This window comes from Electrophorus electricus, chromosome 7 (genome assembly GCF_013358815.1).
Source record: "Electrophorus electricus isolate fEleEle1 chromosome 7, fEleEle1.pri, whole genome shotgun sequence".
Classification (NCBI taxonomy): domain Eukaryota; kingdom Metazoa; phylum Chordata; class Actinopteri; order Gymnotiformes; family Gymnotidae; genus Electrophorus; species Electrophorus electricus.
In genome coordinates, this window is record NC_049541.1 from 8,734,208 (window position 1) to 8,746,846 (window position 12,639).

The window sequence follows — 12,639 nt, forward strand, 5'->3', positions numbered from 1 at the left end:
TGTGTCTGTGTGTGTGTGTCTGCATACAGATCTCTACTTTTTTTTTTAACAATGTGTTTCTCCCTGTCCATTGGATCATTGTTACTCTGCCAAGAGTAATAGATCACAAAGAGGGAAAATGGTAAAAAGAAGCAGAGAAGAGAGAGAGAACTAAAGGAAATGTGTTTTTCTTGAGTCTGGCTCCTTTAGCTGTGGTTTTTCTGTTCAGGCCAGCAGGTAAAAAAGGCACATGTGTATGTGTGTGCGTGCGTGCATGTGTGTGTGTGTGTGTGTGTGTGTGTGTGTGCATGTGTGTGTGCAGCATAAGGTCTTGGCATGTACTGAGTTAAGGTTTGGAAAGAGCAGGCCAGTAAAGTTTTAGCGGTGGGATGACATACTAACTTGCTAAATCCTCTTGCAGAACTACACAGGAGTAGGATTGTCTTGTGTAAACTCTGTCTGTGTGTGTGTGTGTGTGTGTGTGTGTGTGTGTGTGTGTGTGTGTGTGTGTGTGTGTGTGTGTGTGTGTGTGTGTGTGTGTGCGTGTGGTGCTTGGATTGGTTCACTGTGACCTCATCACTATGGTACTGGACTAATGATGTACTGACCTTTAGCAGTTAATGATTAGCATGGAAACCTTTCGGCACAGTGTGGATTTACACCAGGGCATAGCGCTTAATTCAGGAGATGTTAGTAAGGTGTGATGATACTGATACATCAGTATCAAAAGATGACTACCTGGACTCATGACTGAGGCATGGCCTAAGCAGGATTTTTCTGCTCATGTCTAGGCAGGTTGTGGTTATGTAAGGAAAATGCGTGAATCCTATTCTTTGTAGTGACACACAACAGAATACATCTCCCTGCCATTACTTTCTCACAAATAACATAGTGATGGCTCTTCTCTCTCTTAATTACTCTTTTCTCTGTCTGATAGTCATTTTGTAAAAAGTCTAGTACACAAACAAACGTTCTACATAGAAAGCAAGTTCAAATGAAATGGAGCTAAAAGTCAGCTGGGTAAAATCAGCTAGCAGTAGCTGATATGACTTAAAATAATGAAGTTAATGGCTCTTTTAGGGTAAAATGGGGATCATTGTACATACAATCTGAGTAGTAGGTATATATTAAAAGTGGAAGAAGGCTTTTGGTTTTTATTTTGTTTTTTAGACCCCTTTCTGCATTTCCCTTGCATTTAAACCTTTGCTTGTGAGATACGCACTGTCTCAGTGTCTAGCCGCTGACAGGACAGCTTGACAAACTGATAGGCAAATTAAACTGATTGGATAATTGGTTGCATATGGGAATGATTCATCCTGAAAAGAGATGGCATTTGCACAAACACACAAGACAACAGACTCTTTGTGTTCATTGTGTGTGTGTGTGTGTGTGTGTGTGTGTGTGTGTGTGTGCGAGCATGCATGCACACTTACACAGACAAAGGTTTGCTTTCTAGGCAAGATGAGGAGTGTGTACTCTTGTTAAAAATGTAGTACGTGTGTGCGCTCATGCATGTATGAGTCCTGCCTACGAGTTTCTGTTTAAGGCTTGAGAAGTGTGTATCCAACATTTATAGGGCTTGGTGTTTATGATCAAACACAGTTCTGGCCAGTCCATGGTGTCTGCTGTCTTCTCTTAGCATCTGATCTGATTTTGCACAGTGGAAGATTTTCAATAACAAATGGACAGACATTGGATGAGCACTGGCCACTGTAGTAACAAGAGAAAACAAGAAACAGCTAAATCTAATCCAAGTAAAGGATTTGTTTGACACCCAATGCCCCTTTTACCCTTTTCCAAGATGTGTATGTTTGTGTGTGTGTGTGTGTGCATGTGCATTTTAAAATCAACTGTGTCTCCTACAGAAATGTCTTGAATGTTTCTCTCACTAAGATCAAATTCCATAGAATTTAAAACACAAAGAAGTCTCCCCCCCCCCCTCTCTCTCTCTCTCTCTCTCTCTCTCTCTCTCAAACTGCTTCTCTCTCTCTGTCTCACACACCCCCTTCTCTCTCTCCTCCCTGATTGTAAACAGCTGTGGCCTTTTTTTGTCGGAACAGAGAATGGTAGGCGAGCTGCCTGCTCACCTACCCACATCAAACGCTTACATAGCACACACACACACACACACACACACACACACACACACACACACACACACACACACACACACACAGACACACTTCTGGGGGCTGGGATTGGACGTTTATTTCTCTAATTTGGCCAATCTTACTTTCTCTGAAGTGTGTGTGTGTGTGTGTGTGTGTGTGTGTGTGTGTGTGTGTGTGTGTGTGTGTGTGTGAGTGTGTGCATTTGTGTGTGAAAAGCAGGAAATAGTTCTGCTTTAGCTTAGTTTAGAGCTGTAGCTTCTCATATTACAGTTTACGGTTCACACACCACACACACTTTGCAATTAGTCTGTCTGTTGCATACACACTATACTGCACAAGGGATCTGTACTATGTGTGGGATCTGTGTGTGTACATGTGTGTGTTCATTATTAATAGAAGTTACTATAAATTGCAGCTGTCTTCCATTACCATGGTGACAACTGCTCGTACATACTTATATATTAAGGAAGTTAGATACCTTAAAAATTAGATGATATTAGATGGTTCATATTATCCTGGTAACACTTTACTATCCTGCATTCACTTCCTTGGGACACATAAGAACATTGCTGCACAAGCTTTGCCTGTTCGCCCACTGGATCACGTCTAGTGGTTTGAATCCCACCCATGCTATATTTTACCCTGATTCTCTGGCAGCGTGCCCTTTAAAACACAGCAGGGGCTCTCTGGCTGGCTGAGCTGACCTGGCCTCTAAATCTTTAAGGTGCTGAAGTTTTGCTGTCTCAGTAAATGTGTTCACATTGTTTGTTCAGGATTTAACTATGTAGATTCATTTCTTAAAGCCTATGATTTTAGCTATTTTGTGATTTTTAGTTATTTGTCCAGGAAGGCTGACATCATCACCTGCTTTGCCAAATGGGTTTTTATTTTGGTTGGTTGGTTGATTGTTGGACATTTGCAAGCATATTGGTTCTTCTAATTGCTAGTAAGGTTAAGTGTAAAAGGTAACCTTTTTAATGTTTTAGCTGTTCAGTATGCATAAACACCCCATGAAGGTAGTGTAATATTATGCTTTGATTCCACTGTTGTGTCTCCCTTGGGCGTGCCCACTCTATAGCACTGCAGTCTCAGTGTGGCCTTCTAACTCATTTAAATACCCAATTTGCTATTTAAATCATGTTATCACAACAGTCATTCAAATGTATTTCCATAATAGATGGTCAGTAGTAGATGCTTTAATACTAGACCTAGTACTAGACACAAACAAACAGCACTCAGTGTCAAAATATACATACATATATTCTGTACATTTATACACATTTTAATGAATCCATGTTTTTATATCTACCTTCCCATGATAGACATATATTGGTTCGATATTAGCAGCAGTAAACCCATACCGGCAGCTGCAGGAGCTGTACAATGTTTCGGCTGTTGAACGCTACAGTCGTCATCACCTGGGAGAAATCCCCCCTCACATCTATGCCATCGCCAACGAGTGCTACCGGTCACTGTGGAAACGCAGCAACAATCAGTGTGTGCTGATCAGGTATGGCACAACCCTCCCATGCACACTACATAGAGAGCTTGTGTACACAAACTCATTTGCTTCATACAGAGTATCCATGTACAGACACACGCCTCATACAGAAGTTGTATGTGTGAGGTTTGTGTCTGGGAAAGAAGGCATGAAAGTGTGTGAGTGCATGCCAGTAGTTGTGGGTGGCTGGGTGTGTGTGTGTGACTGAGGGTGGGTTTGTGTGTTTGTTTGATGCATGTATCCATGTAGTGTGTATGCTGTGTGTGAGTGTGCCTTTATACTGCCAGGGGTGGACAGTGTGTTTAACTCCATGCTGTTTCATGTATAAGGCTTCTCATTACCCAGCGGCTTTTACTGCCTGCCTCTTAACCTATTGTGTGTGTGTGTGTGTGTGTGTGTGTATGTGTGTGTGTGTGTGTGTGTTGCAGTAGGGTTCAAATGGTTCACTTTGTGGGTGAAACTTCCCTGTTAGGCTGAGGGTCCTTGTCAGAGGGTCTGTGTGGTCCTTTGCACTGAAGCATAAGCAGCTCTTTAGTCCTGTCAGACCTGTCTGATCTGGAGGGCTCTTTCATTGTGCACCAGCTGCCTCATTTATCAGACCTTCCAACATTCCAACACTGTATTCTGCTCTATGTGAAAAATCATACAAATTTCATATGAGCACATAGGCACTTTTCAAAACACAGTGTATTTTGATACTACACACCCTGGTGCAGTCCTGACTGATGGTGTTGTGTGGTATCATTTTTAGGCCCTGATAAATGTAGTCCCTGTAGTGTGCAGTGATATTTTGAATCTACAGGCCCTGGTCTAGTGGTTTGATGTAAATATGACTATTATTGAACCTCCTTGGAGCAGAGACATAACAAACTCCCAAACACACAGTCCCACACACTCCCAGATTGACACTAGCACATACATGTCTGGAGATCTAAGTAAATCCTGTGATAAACTAAGAATACTTGGGTTTTGGGTTTTTCTCTATTTTAGCATGAACCTTTGACCGCTTACCCTTAAATAACATCAAAGGTTAGACTCACAACTCCCTAACAATGCTAATTGAACAAGAATGCCAAGGTCAAAGATTAATCTGTGGTGTATGTACAGTATCAGTCAAAATGTTTGGACACACCTACACACCTACTTTAATTATTTTGTAATTTAAAAAAAAACAGGGAACGTATCAAACCAATGAAATAACACATATGTGATTATGCTGTGATAAACAAATATTGACTGTCTCAGATTTTAGATTATTCAGAGTAACTATCAGCTTTGCACACTCTTGGTGTTCTCATAACCACCTATGATGCTTTTCTATGTCTATGTCTATGCTATGATGTCTTGAATACATTCTGACGCATGCAAAGCATGAACTAAATGAAACAAAGTTCTGAATAGAAAACTATTTGCTGAGGGTGCATCTAAAATTATGTCTCTCTGTGTGTGTTTTGAAAATGAATTCGTATATGGGCTCACACCTTTCCCAAATTATATTTGTCTTAGAAACAAACTTAAGCATAATGCCTTAGATTAAAATACCTTTATTACTACTAAAACCATACATTCAGTCAGGTTTGTCCAAACATTTGACTAGTACTGTATGTCTGTAAGTGTATTTCAGTGTGTCTCACACATGCTCTCAGATAAACTTTCTGGCTTCTGTTCCTACAAGAATAGCCCTCCCCCTGGTGGCTGACTAAAATATTTGCATGTGTGATTGTCCAGGTCAAGGTTTGTTATGGCTTCAGGCACACACATCAGTCTCAGAATGAGGAACTCTATAAGGGAACATCATCTGACCTTTTTTTTTTTTGTGTGTGTGTGTGTGTGTGTGTGTGTGTGTGTGTGTGTGTGTGTGTGTGTGTGTGTGTGTGTGTCAGTGGGGAGAGTGGCGCAGGTAAGACAGAAAGCACTAAGGTGATTCTGCGCTTTTTGTCAATGATGAGTCAGCAGAGTCTAGAACTTTCTGTCAGAGAAGCATCATCACAAGTGGAGGAGGCACTCTTAGAGAGCAGGTACACACACACACACATACACACACACACACACACACACACACACACACACACACACACATACAATCACACACTCACATACACATACACCTCATGTTTAAAAAAAATACACATGCCCCTCATATTGTATCAGGGCATGTATCAGTTAATATGTGTACATATCAGTCCCCCTTCAACATACATACATACATTTTTTGTCTTCCCTTTGTGTATTCCCTCAAATACACACAAACACATACAAGCATGGATCTCCCAGTTCTCCCACAAACAATGCACAGCCTCACTGCAAACCATAATCTTCATCCACATTTCAGACCACACCTTCAGACGTGAACATAAAAACACACGCATGCATGCACACTATAACATGAATGAACAACATAATTATGGACAATCTTTTAAAGTCTCTCCTGTATTATCTCTTCCCCTGTCTAATATCTTTTCCTGTGTCTATCCGTCTTTCTCCTGTCCTCTTTCTCTTTCTCTTGTTCTCTTTCAGTCCTATAATGGAGGCGTTTGGCAATGCTAAGACAGTGTATAATAATAACTCCAGCCGCTTTGGGAAGTTCATCCAACTTCACTTCAGCCACCGGGGGAACATACAGGGAGGAAAGATCGTCGACTGTATCCTGTATTGCTCTGGAACAGGCCCTGATGAAATATCAACCTCTATTTCCCTTTGCCACTGATTGCCTCTGTATGCGTGTGTGTGTGTGTGACAGAAAAAAAAACTTCAGTTGATTCAAAATTCAGCTGCTAGTTCTCACAAGGAGCAAAAGAAGGGAACACCTCACACCATTATTAAATCCTGGCTACCCATATGTTATAGCATTGACTTTCAAGTATTATTACTGGTCTATGAATCTCTTAATGGTGAAGACCAGAATATCTGAAGTACTGAAGTGATTTCAGACGAACAGAACTCTCAGATCACTCTCAGATCAGCCCATCAGTTAGTCCTGCCCAAAGTAAAGACTGATCATGGAGAGGCAGTGTTTAGCTACTATGCTGTTTTTAAATGGAAGCAGTTGAGAATCCTAGAATTAGCAACACTAAAATACTTGACAAATTTAAACTAAAAACATTCCTATTTGACTAGGCTTAGTTTAATGTTCTTTTAGCTCTTAACACTGCACTTATAACTTTGAATGTTTCAGCACTACAGCACACTTTTATTTCTTTTAATTCTTAATTTATTCTGTGTTTAATTTCATCTTTTATCTTAACACTTTACATGCTTAACATGATCTCTTTTAGCACTTTAATTTTTATAATTCTGTTAGTTCCTAGTTTATTTAGATATTTCATTTTGACACCTATTTGAAATTTGTTTTATTTAAATCACCTTCTCCAATTAGATCAGTTTTATTGATTGATGGGTTTTTTTGTTTTGTTTTGGGTTTTTTTTTTGCAAAAATCTTCCTAAGGCCTGTTATTTAACTCTCTTTATGTGCATCCCTTTGACTTGTTACTGTATATGAAAAAGTGTTATATTAATAAACCTGCTCTGCCCTTCCTCATATGGGCATTTATTTAATTCTTCGTGTGAGCCAAATGCCTACAAAATAATTTTAATTTTTTTTATCATTTTTATACTGGGCAGACATTTGGATTTTTAAATAGTTTTTTAGATTTCAGCCTTTATTGAAAAACCCTCAGAGCAATAAGATTTCCTCTTGGTTACTGCAATCTAGAGTTGTGTTACGCTTAGGGTGTAGGTACTGCTGATTAGTCAGTAGAAGTGGGAAGAGCAAATTCCCTTTATTTAGAACCATATTTAGAATACAACACATTTCTTTTTTCTGTGTGTTATTTTCCTTGACCATTTTTCTCCTTAAAGACCTATTGGAGAAGGTGAATGAGAATTACTTGGTTTATTTTGATTTGTGTATGTTTGTGTATGTTTGTTTGTTTCTTATCATTTTTCCTTTCTCTTACTCTGTTAGAATCGTGTTGTGCGTCAGAATCCAGGAGAGCGGAACTACCACATCTTCTATGCTTTGCTAGAAGGAACCAGTTTGGAACAGAGGGGTGAGCATGGACTAAACCAAAATGTCTACAGGAGGGGCTTTTTTGACCTTTTTGTTTTTTCTGTTCCTAAACAAATATTTTTCCCCAGAGGCCTTCTCTCTCCTGCCAGCTGAACATTTTCATTACTTGAGCCAGTCTGGCTGTGTGAGGGACCACACCATCAATGACACACAAACCTTTCAAGAAGTGCTAGTAAGACACACAAATGCATAACACAGAGTTATACAAATAACAAATAATCCAAATAACACTGCACGATTATAAAAGGGCCACAGATGATATATTGTTTTCTGCACAGCACACAAGACCATGCATACAACACCAACTGATGCATTTGGTCATGCCCCTACTACACAATTCAAATACAATACTTATAATGAGAGAAATTCAACAGTCTTGTAGACTGGAGAAGGAGAAGCTTTAGCTTCATTTTAATGGGCCTTGGTTAATGGAGAACAATGATCACAGAACACTCCAAACCAGTTCAAGCTTTTGGAACATTCATACTACTCTTACCAAAACTCAATACATCCTTTTATTGGATTGACCAGTAATTGTGTGTGTGTGTGTGTGTGTGTGTGTGTGTGTGTGTGTGTGTGTGTGTGTGTGTGTGTGTGTGTGTGTGTGTGTGTGTGTGTGTGTGTGTGTGTGTGTGTGTGTATTTGTTTGTTTGTTTTTAGAATGCCCTGCAGACGATGCAATTTGGGGAGGAGAGTATCCGTGAGGTTTTAAGACTTTTGGCTGGAATTCTGCACCTGGGCAACATAGAATTTCTCACGGCTGGAGGAGCCCAGGTCTCGTCTAAGACAGGTGCATCTTCATCTTTACTTTTTCTCTTTTCTGGTGTTTCCGAACTGCCTCCTATATTGCATATAGTGTAATCAAGTTTACACTATATGGCCAAGATACTGTACATGGACACCCTTCCTAAATACTGAGTTCTGTTGTTTCTGCCATACCCATTGCTTAACAGTATAGAAAATCAAGAATGTAACCATGTAATCTCCATATACAAACACTGGCAGTAGAATGGATCATGCTCAAGAGCTCTGTGACTTTAAAAATGGCACTGTCAAAGGCTGCCACCTGTGCTGAAGGTCAGCTTGTGACATTTCTGCTGTGCTGAAACAACGCTGGTAACAACTTTATGTACTATTATTGTGAAATTGAAGTGTCTAGGAACAACAACAGCTCAGCTACAAAGTCATAGCCCATGCAAACTCACAGAGTGGGGCTTCTGAATGAAAAGTGTAGTGGGTAAAAATTGCCTGTAAAAATCATTCTCTTGCATCACAGAGTTACAGAGTTGCAAACTGCCTCTAGAAGCAACACTGGTACATGTACTGTGTGTCAGGAGCTTCATGAAATGGTCTTCCATGGCCAAGCAGCTGCAGACAAGGCAAAGCTCACCATGCACAATGGCAAGTATCAACTGGAGTGGTGTAAAGCATTCTGGACTCTGGAGCAGTGGAAACATGTTCTCTGGAGTAATGAATCACACTTCACTATCTGGCAGTCTGGCAGATGAATCTGGGTTTAGCATATGCTATTTTGAATGCTGTCTACTGGAACAGTAATACTGGTTGGAGGGGGGATAATGGTCTGGTGCTGTTTGTCACGGTTTGGGCTAGGAACCTTAGTTTCAGTCAATGGTAATGTTAATGCTAGTACGTACAAAGACATTTTAGACAATTATATGCTTCCAACAGTTCACGGAAAGGCCTTTCTTTTTCCAGCATCCCTGTGCTGCTGTGCGCAATGCAAGGTTCATAAAATCATGGTTTGACAAATTTGGTGTAGAGAAACTCCAGTGTCCTGGACAGAGCCCTGAACTCAACTTCACCAAACACCTTTGGGATGGAAATTGGAACATCGATTCTTGTCCAACATCAGAGCCTTCTTGTCCAACTTCAGTATCTAACCTTACAAATACTCTTTTGACTGAATCTGCACAATTTTGTACTCCAAAGTTTTGTGGACAGCCTTCACCGAAAAGTGAAGGCTGTTAAAACCACAAAGGCGAGGCCAACTCCATATTAATGTCTATGCTTTTTAATTGGGATGACCCACAAGCTCATACTGGGTGTGATGGTCAGGTGTCTACATACGTTTGGCCTCTGTGACAACTGTAATAATCTCATTGTGTTTGTGTGTGCTGTGTGCATGTATGTATGATGTGTTTGTGTGTGCAGCTCTTAGCAGTGCTGCAGAGCTGCTGGGGTTGGACTGTACTCAGTTGGCGGAAGTTCTGACTCACAGATCAATGATTCTCCGAGGAGAAGAGATCAACACCCCGCTTACTGTTGAACAGGTGATGTGTGCATACACACACACACACACACACACACACACATACATAGACACACAATAGCCACGTGGCCTGTTCACATATCCACTTTCTTGATGCAGTGGTATACTCTGCTGTCTGAGCCATAATTTATAATGCATATGTGCCATTTTGAGACTTGACATGCCTCTCTGTCAAAGAAGAGCTTTGTCATTATAGCTACCACAACTGTCCACCTGCCTACGCTAACAAGACATGGGGTGTCTGTATGTATGTGTGTGTGTGTGTGTGTGTGTGTGTGTGTGTGTGTGTGTGTGTGTGTGTGTGTGTGTGTTAGGCGGTAGACTCACGTGACTCCATGGCAATGGCCCTTTACTCTCAGTGCTTCACCTGGATAATCGGCAAGCTCAACAAGCGCATCCATGGCAATGACAACTTTAAGTCTATCGGCATCCTGGACATCTTCGGCTTTGAAAACTTTGAGGTGTGAAACAATGTCAGCATTCCATTTGACAGGAACGCTCCAGTCATAACATGTTTAATATAACATACCTAAATGATTATAATGGTGATACTTAAGATGACCTCAGAATGAAATTAATTGGGACAGTAGTGGCTCAGTATGTTTGCATGCCAGGAATCAGATCATAGCGGAGAGAGTGGGTTTCTCACTCCAACAAGTAGGGTGGAACAGGGACAGTAATCAAGTGCTTTAATCTTTAATGTTCTTCCTTGGACTGGTTCTGTCATCTCCATAACTGAGACACCAAATCCTGAAGTCTCAGGCTCCTTGCACTGGCATGGCAGGCTTAGTGTGGATAGAGATGTGCCCACAAAGGAACTGCTCCTTCCAACAGTGCTTAACTCTGATCTTGTGTGTCTCCATCTTGTCAGGTGAACCGGTTTGAGCAATTCAACATTAACTATGCCAATGAGAAGCTTCAGGAGTATTTCAATAAGCACATCTTCTCACTGGAGCAGCTGGAGTACCACAGGTGGGTCTGTAGGCAGGAGGCAGGTGTGTGGAGAGCACAGGTAGGCATTGTGGAGGAGGCTGGATAACCGGACACCAACCATAGAACCTTTGTCATGATACAATGCTTAGACAGGCCACTTATGATGTCACCAAAAATATATGCTAATGAATGTTAATCAGCAGATGCCAAACAATTTTCCATGCATTAAAGCAGTTGTTTAAAAAAGTTGTTTAAAAAAACTCAACCCAAAGCTAACCCAAACACTAGCCCAAGACAAAGCTTAATAAATACCAGGAAAATCAGCCCTCTGAAAACTAATTCAGTACTAGGAATTGCACTCTGTGGTTGTCTTTAATTCAAGCTTAAGACCAGTGTGTTTAGAATGTCACATATACATATGATGACTCATCTAAGATGTGAGATATTTATACCTGTTTTTATTACACCTTAAAAATGAAATGCACACTCATTCAAGACAAGAAATGATGTGTGTGTGTGTGTGTGTGTGTGTGTGTGTGTGTGTGTGTGTGTGTGTGTGTGTGTGTGTGTGTGTGTGTGTGTGCGTGTGTGTGTGTGTGTATGTGTGTGTGTGGATAGGGAAGGACTAGTCTGGGATGATGTTGACTGGATGGATAATGGAGAATGCCTGGATCTTATAGAGAAGGTAACACAAAGAGACATCGGAGTGTACATACGCATACACAAATTAACAGATGTGACTTGTATTAGGAGGGCTGTCTGTGTGTGTAAAGGCCACGTGCATCTCCCCTCATTTGTATGTGTGCTTGTGTTTTGCTTCAGAAACTTGGCCTGTTGGCTCTAGTGAATGAGGAGAGTCATTTCCCCAAAGCTACTGATGCTACACTGCTGGAGAAACTCCATAGCCAACACTCCGTAAATCACCCCACAAACGCACACAAACACACACACACACAAGCACACCATGTGTACACATAGGAGAGGAGGAGCTCTAAGAATGGTCATCATTTTGGATGACCATGTTGGAACCAGTTAGTCTAGTTCTTCCATTTATTGTATTGGCTTTTATTTATTTATTCCAGCAGGGGGTAGTAGAGGTAAAGATGTGATCAGGGAACCACACTGCAGCAAAGTCTCATCCTTCAACACTACCCATAGCCACTGCAGGGCAGAGTGGAACAGTGCAGTGGAACAGTGCAGTGTTACACTCATCCAATCTCCATCTCTCTGTTTGGCTTTGTCTCTGCAGAAAAACCCTTTCTACACAAAGCCTCGGGTTGCTGTGCACTATTTTGGAGTAAAACATTATGCAGGAGAGGTATGATAAGCCAATCCACAAAATGTTTATGTAAATATATGTACATGTTTGATGTAGAGTTTCCACCTGTAAAAGTGTAGTTTCAGTGTGTTGTCTGTATGTGCATGGATTTAAGTCTGTGTGCAGGTGACCGTGTGTGTGTGTGCAGAGATTCTAAAGATCTACCTCTTTCTGCCCATTTTCTGTGTCAGTGTGGTTAAAGTAATTTTACATTAATGTCAATGTTTTTCTTTTCATTCTGTGCATTTAGTCTTACAAAAAACACCATGCTTTCTCTTTGTAGGTGGTGTATGATGTGAGAGGGATCCTGGAGAAAAACAGAGACACTTTCAGAGATGACATTCTCAACTTATTCATGGAGAGCAGGTTTGTGTGTGTGTGTGTGTGTGTGTGTGTGTGTGTGTGTGTGTGTGTGTGTGTGTGTGTGTGTGTGTGTGT

At 40.9% G+C, this 12,639-nt stretch overlaps 1 protein-coding gene across 4 annotated transcripts in view; it reads left to right on the forward strand.

The window, feature by feature from the left end:
- Positions 1 to 12,639, forward strand: part of myo10 (myosin X) — a 40,070-nt gene that overhangs the window by 12,537 nt on the left and 14,894 nt on the right. For all 4 annotated transcript variants that reach the window (XM_035527889.1, XM_035527890.1, XM_035527891.1 and 1 more), the window contains exons 4-17: positions 3,413 to 3,600; positions 5,475 to 5,609; positions 6,109 to 6,233; positions 7,450 to 7,463; positions 7,556 to 7,640; positions 7,729 to 7,832; positions 8,321 to 8,450; positions 9,833 to 9,951; positions 10,265 to 10,411; positions 10,822 to 10,922; positions 11,502 to 11,568; positions 11,706 to 11,798; positions 12,133 to 12,201; positions 12,485 to 12,567. In XM_035527889.1, coding sequence (XP_035383782.1) covers positions 3,413 to 3,600; positions 5,475 to 5,609; positions 6,109 to 6,233; positions 7,450 to 7,463; positions 7,556 to 7,640; positions 7,729 to 7,832; positions 8,321 to 8,450; positions 9,833 to 9,951; positions 10,265 to 10,411; positions 10,822 to 10,922; positions 11,502 to 11,568; positions 11,706 to 11,798; positions 12,133 to 12,201; positions 12,485 to 12,567 — 1,460 coding nt within the window. The remainder of the gene's footprint in view (positions 1 to 3,412; positions 3,601 to 5,474; positions 5,610 to 6,108; positions 6,234 to 7,449; positions 7,464 to 7,555; positions 7,641 to 7,728; positions 7,833 to 8,320; positions 8,451 to 9,832; positions 9,952 to 10,264; positions 10,412 to 10,821; positions 10,923 to 11,501; positions 11,569 to 11,705; positions 11,799 to 12,132; positions 12,202 to 12,484; positions 12,568 to 12,639) is intronic.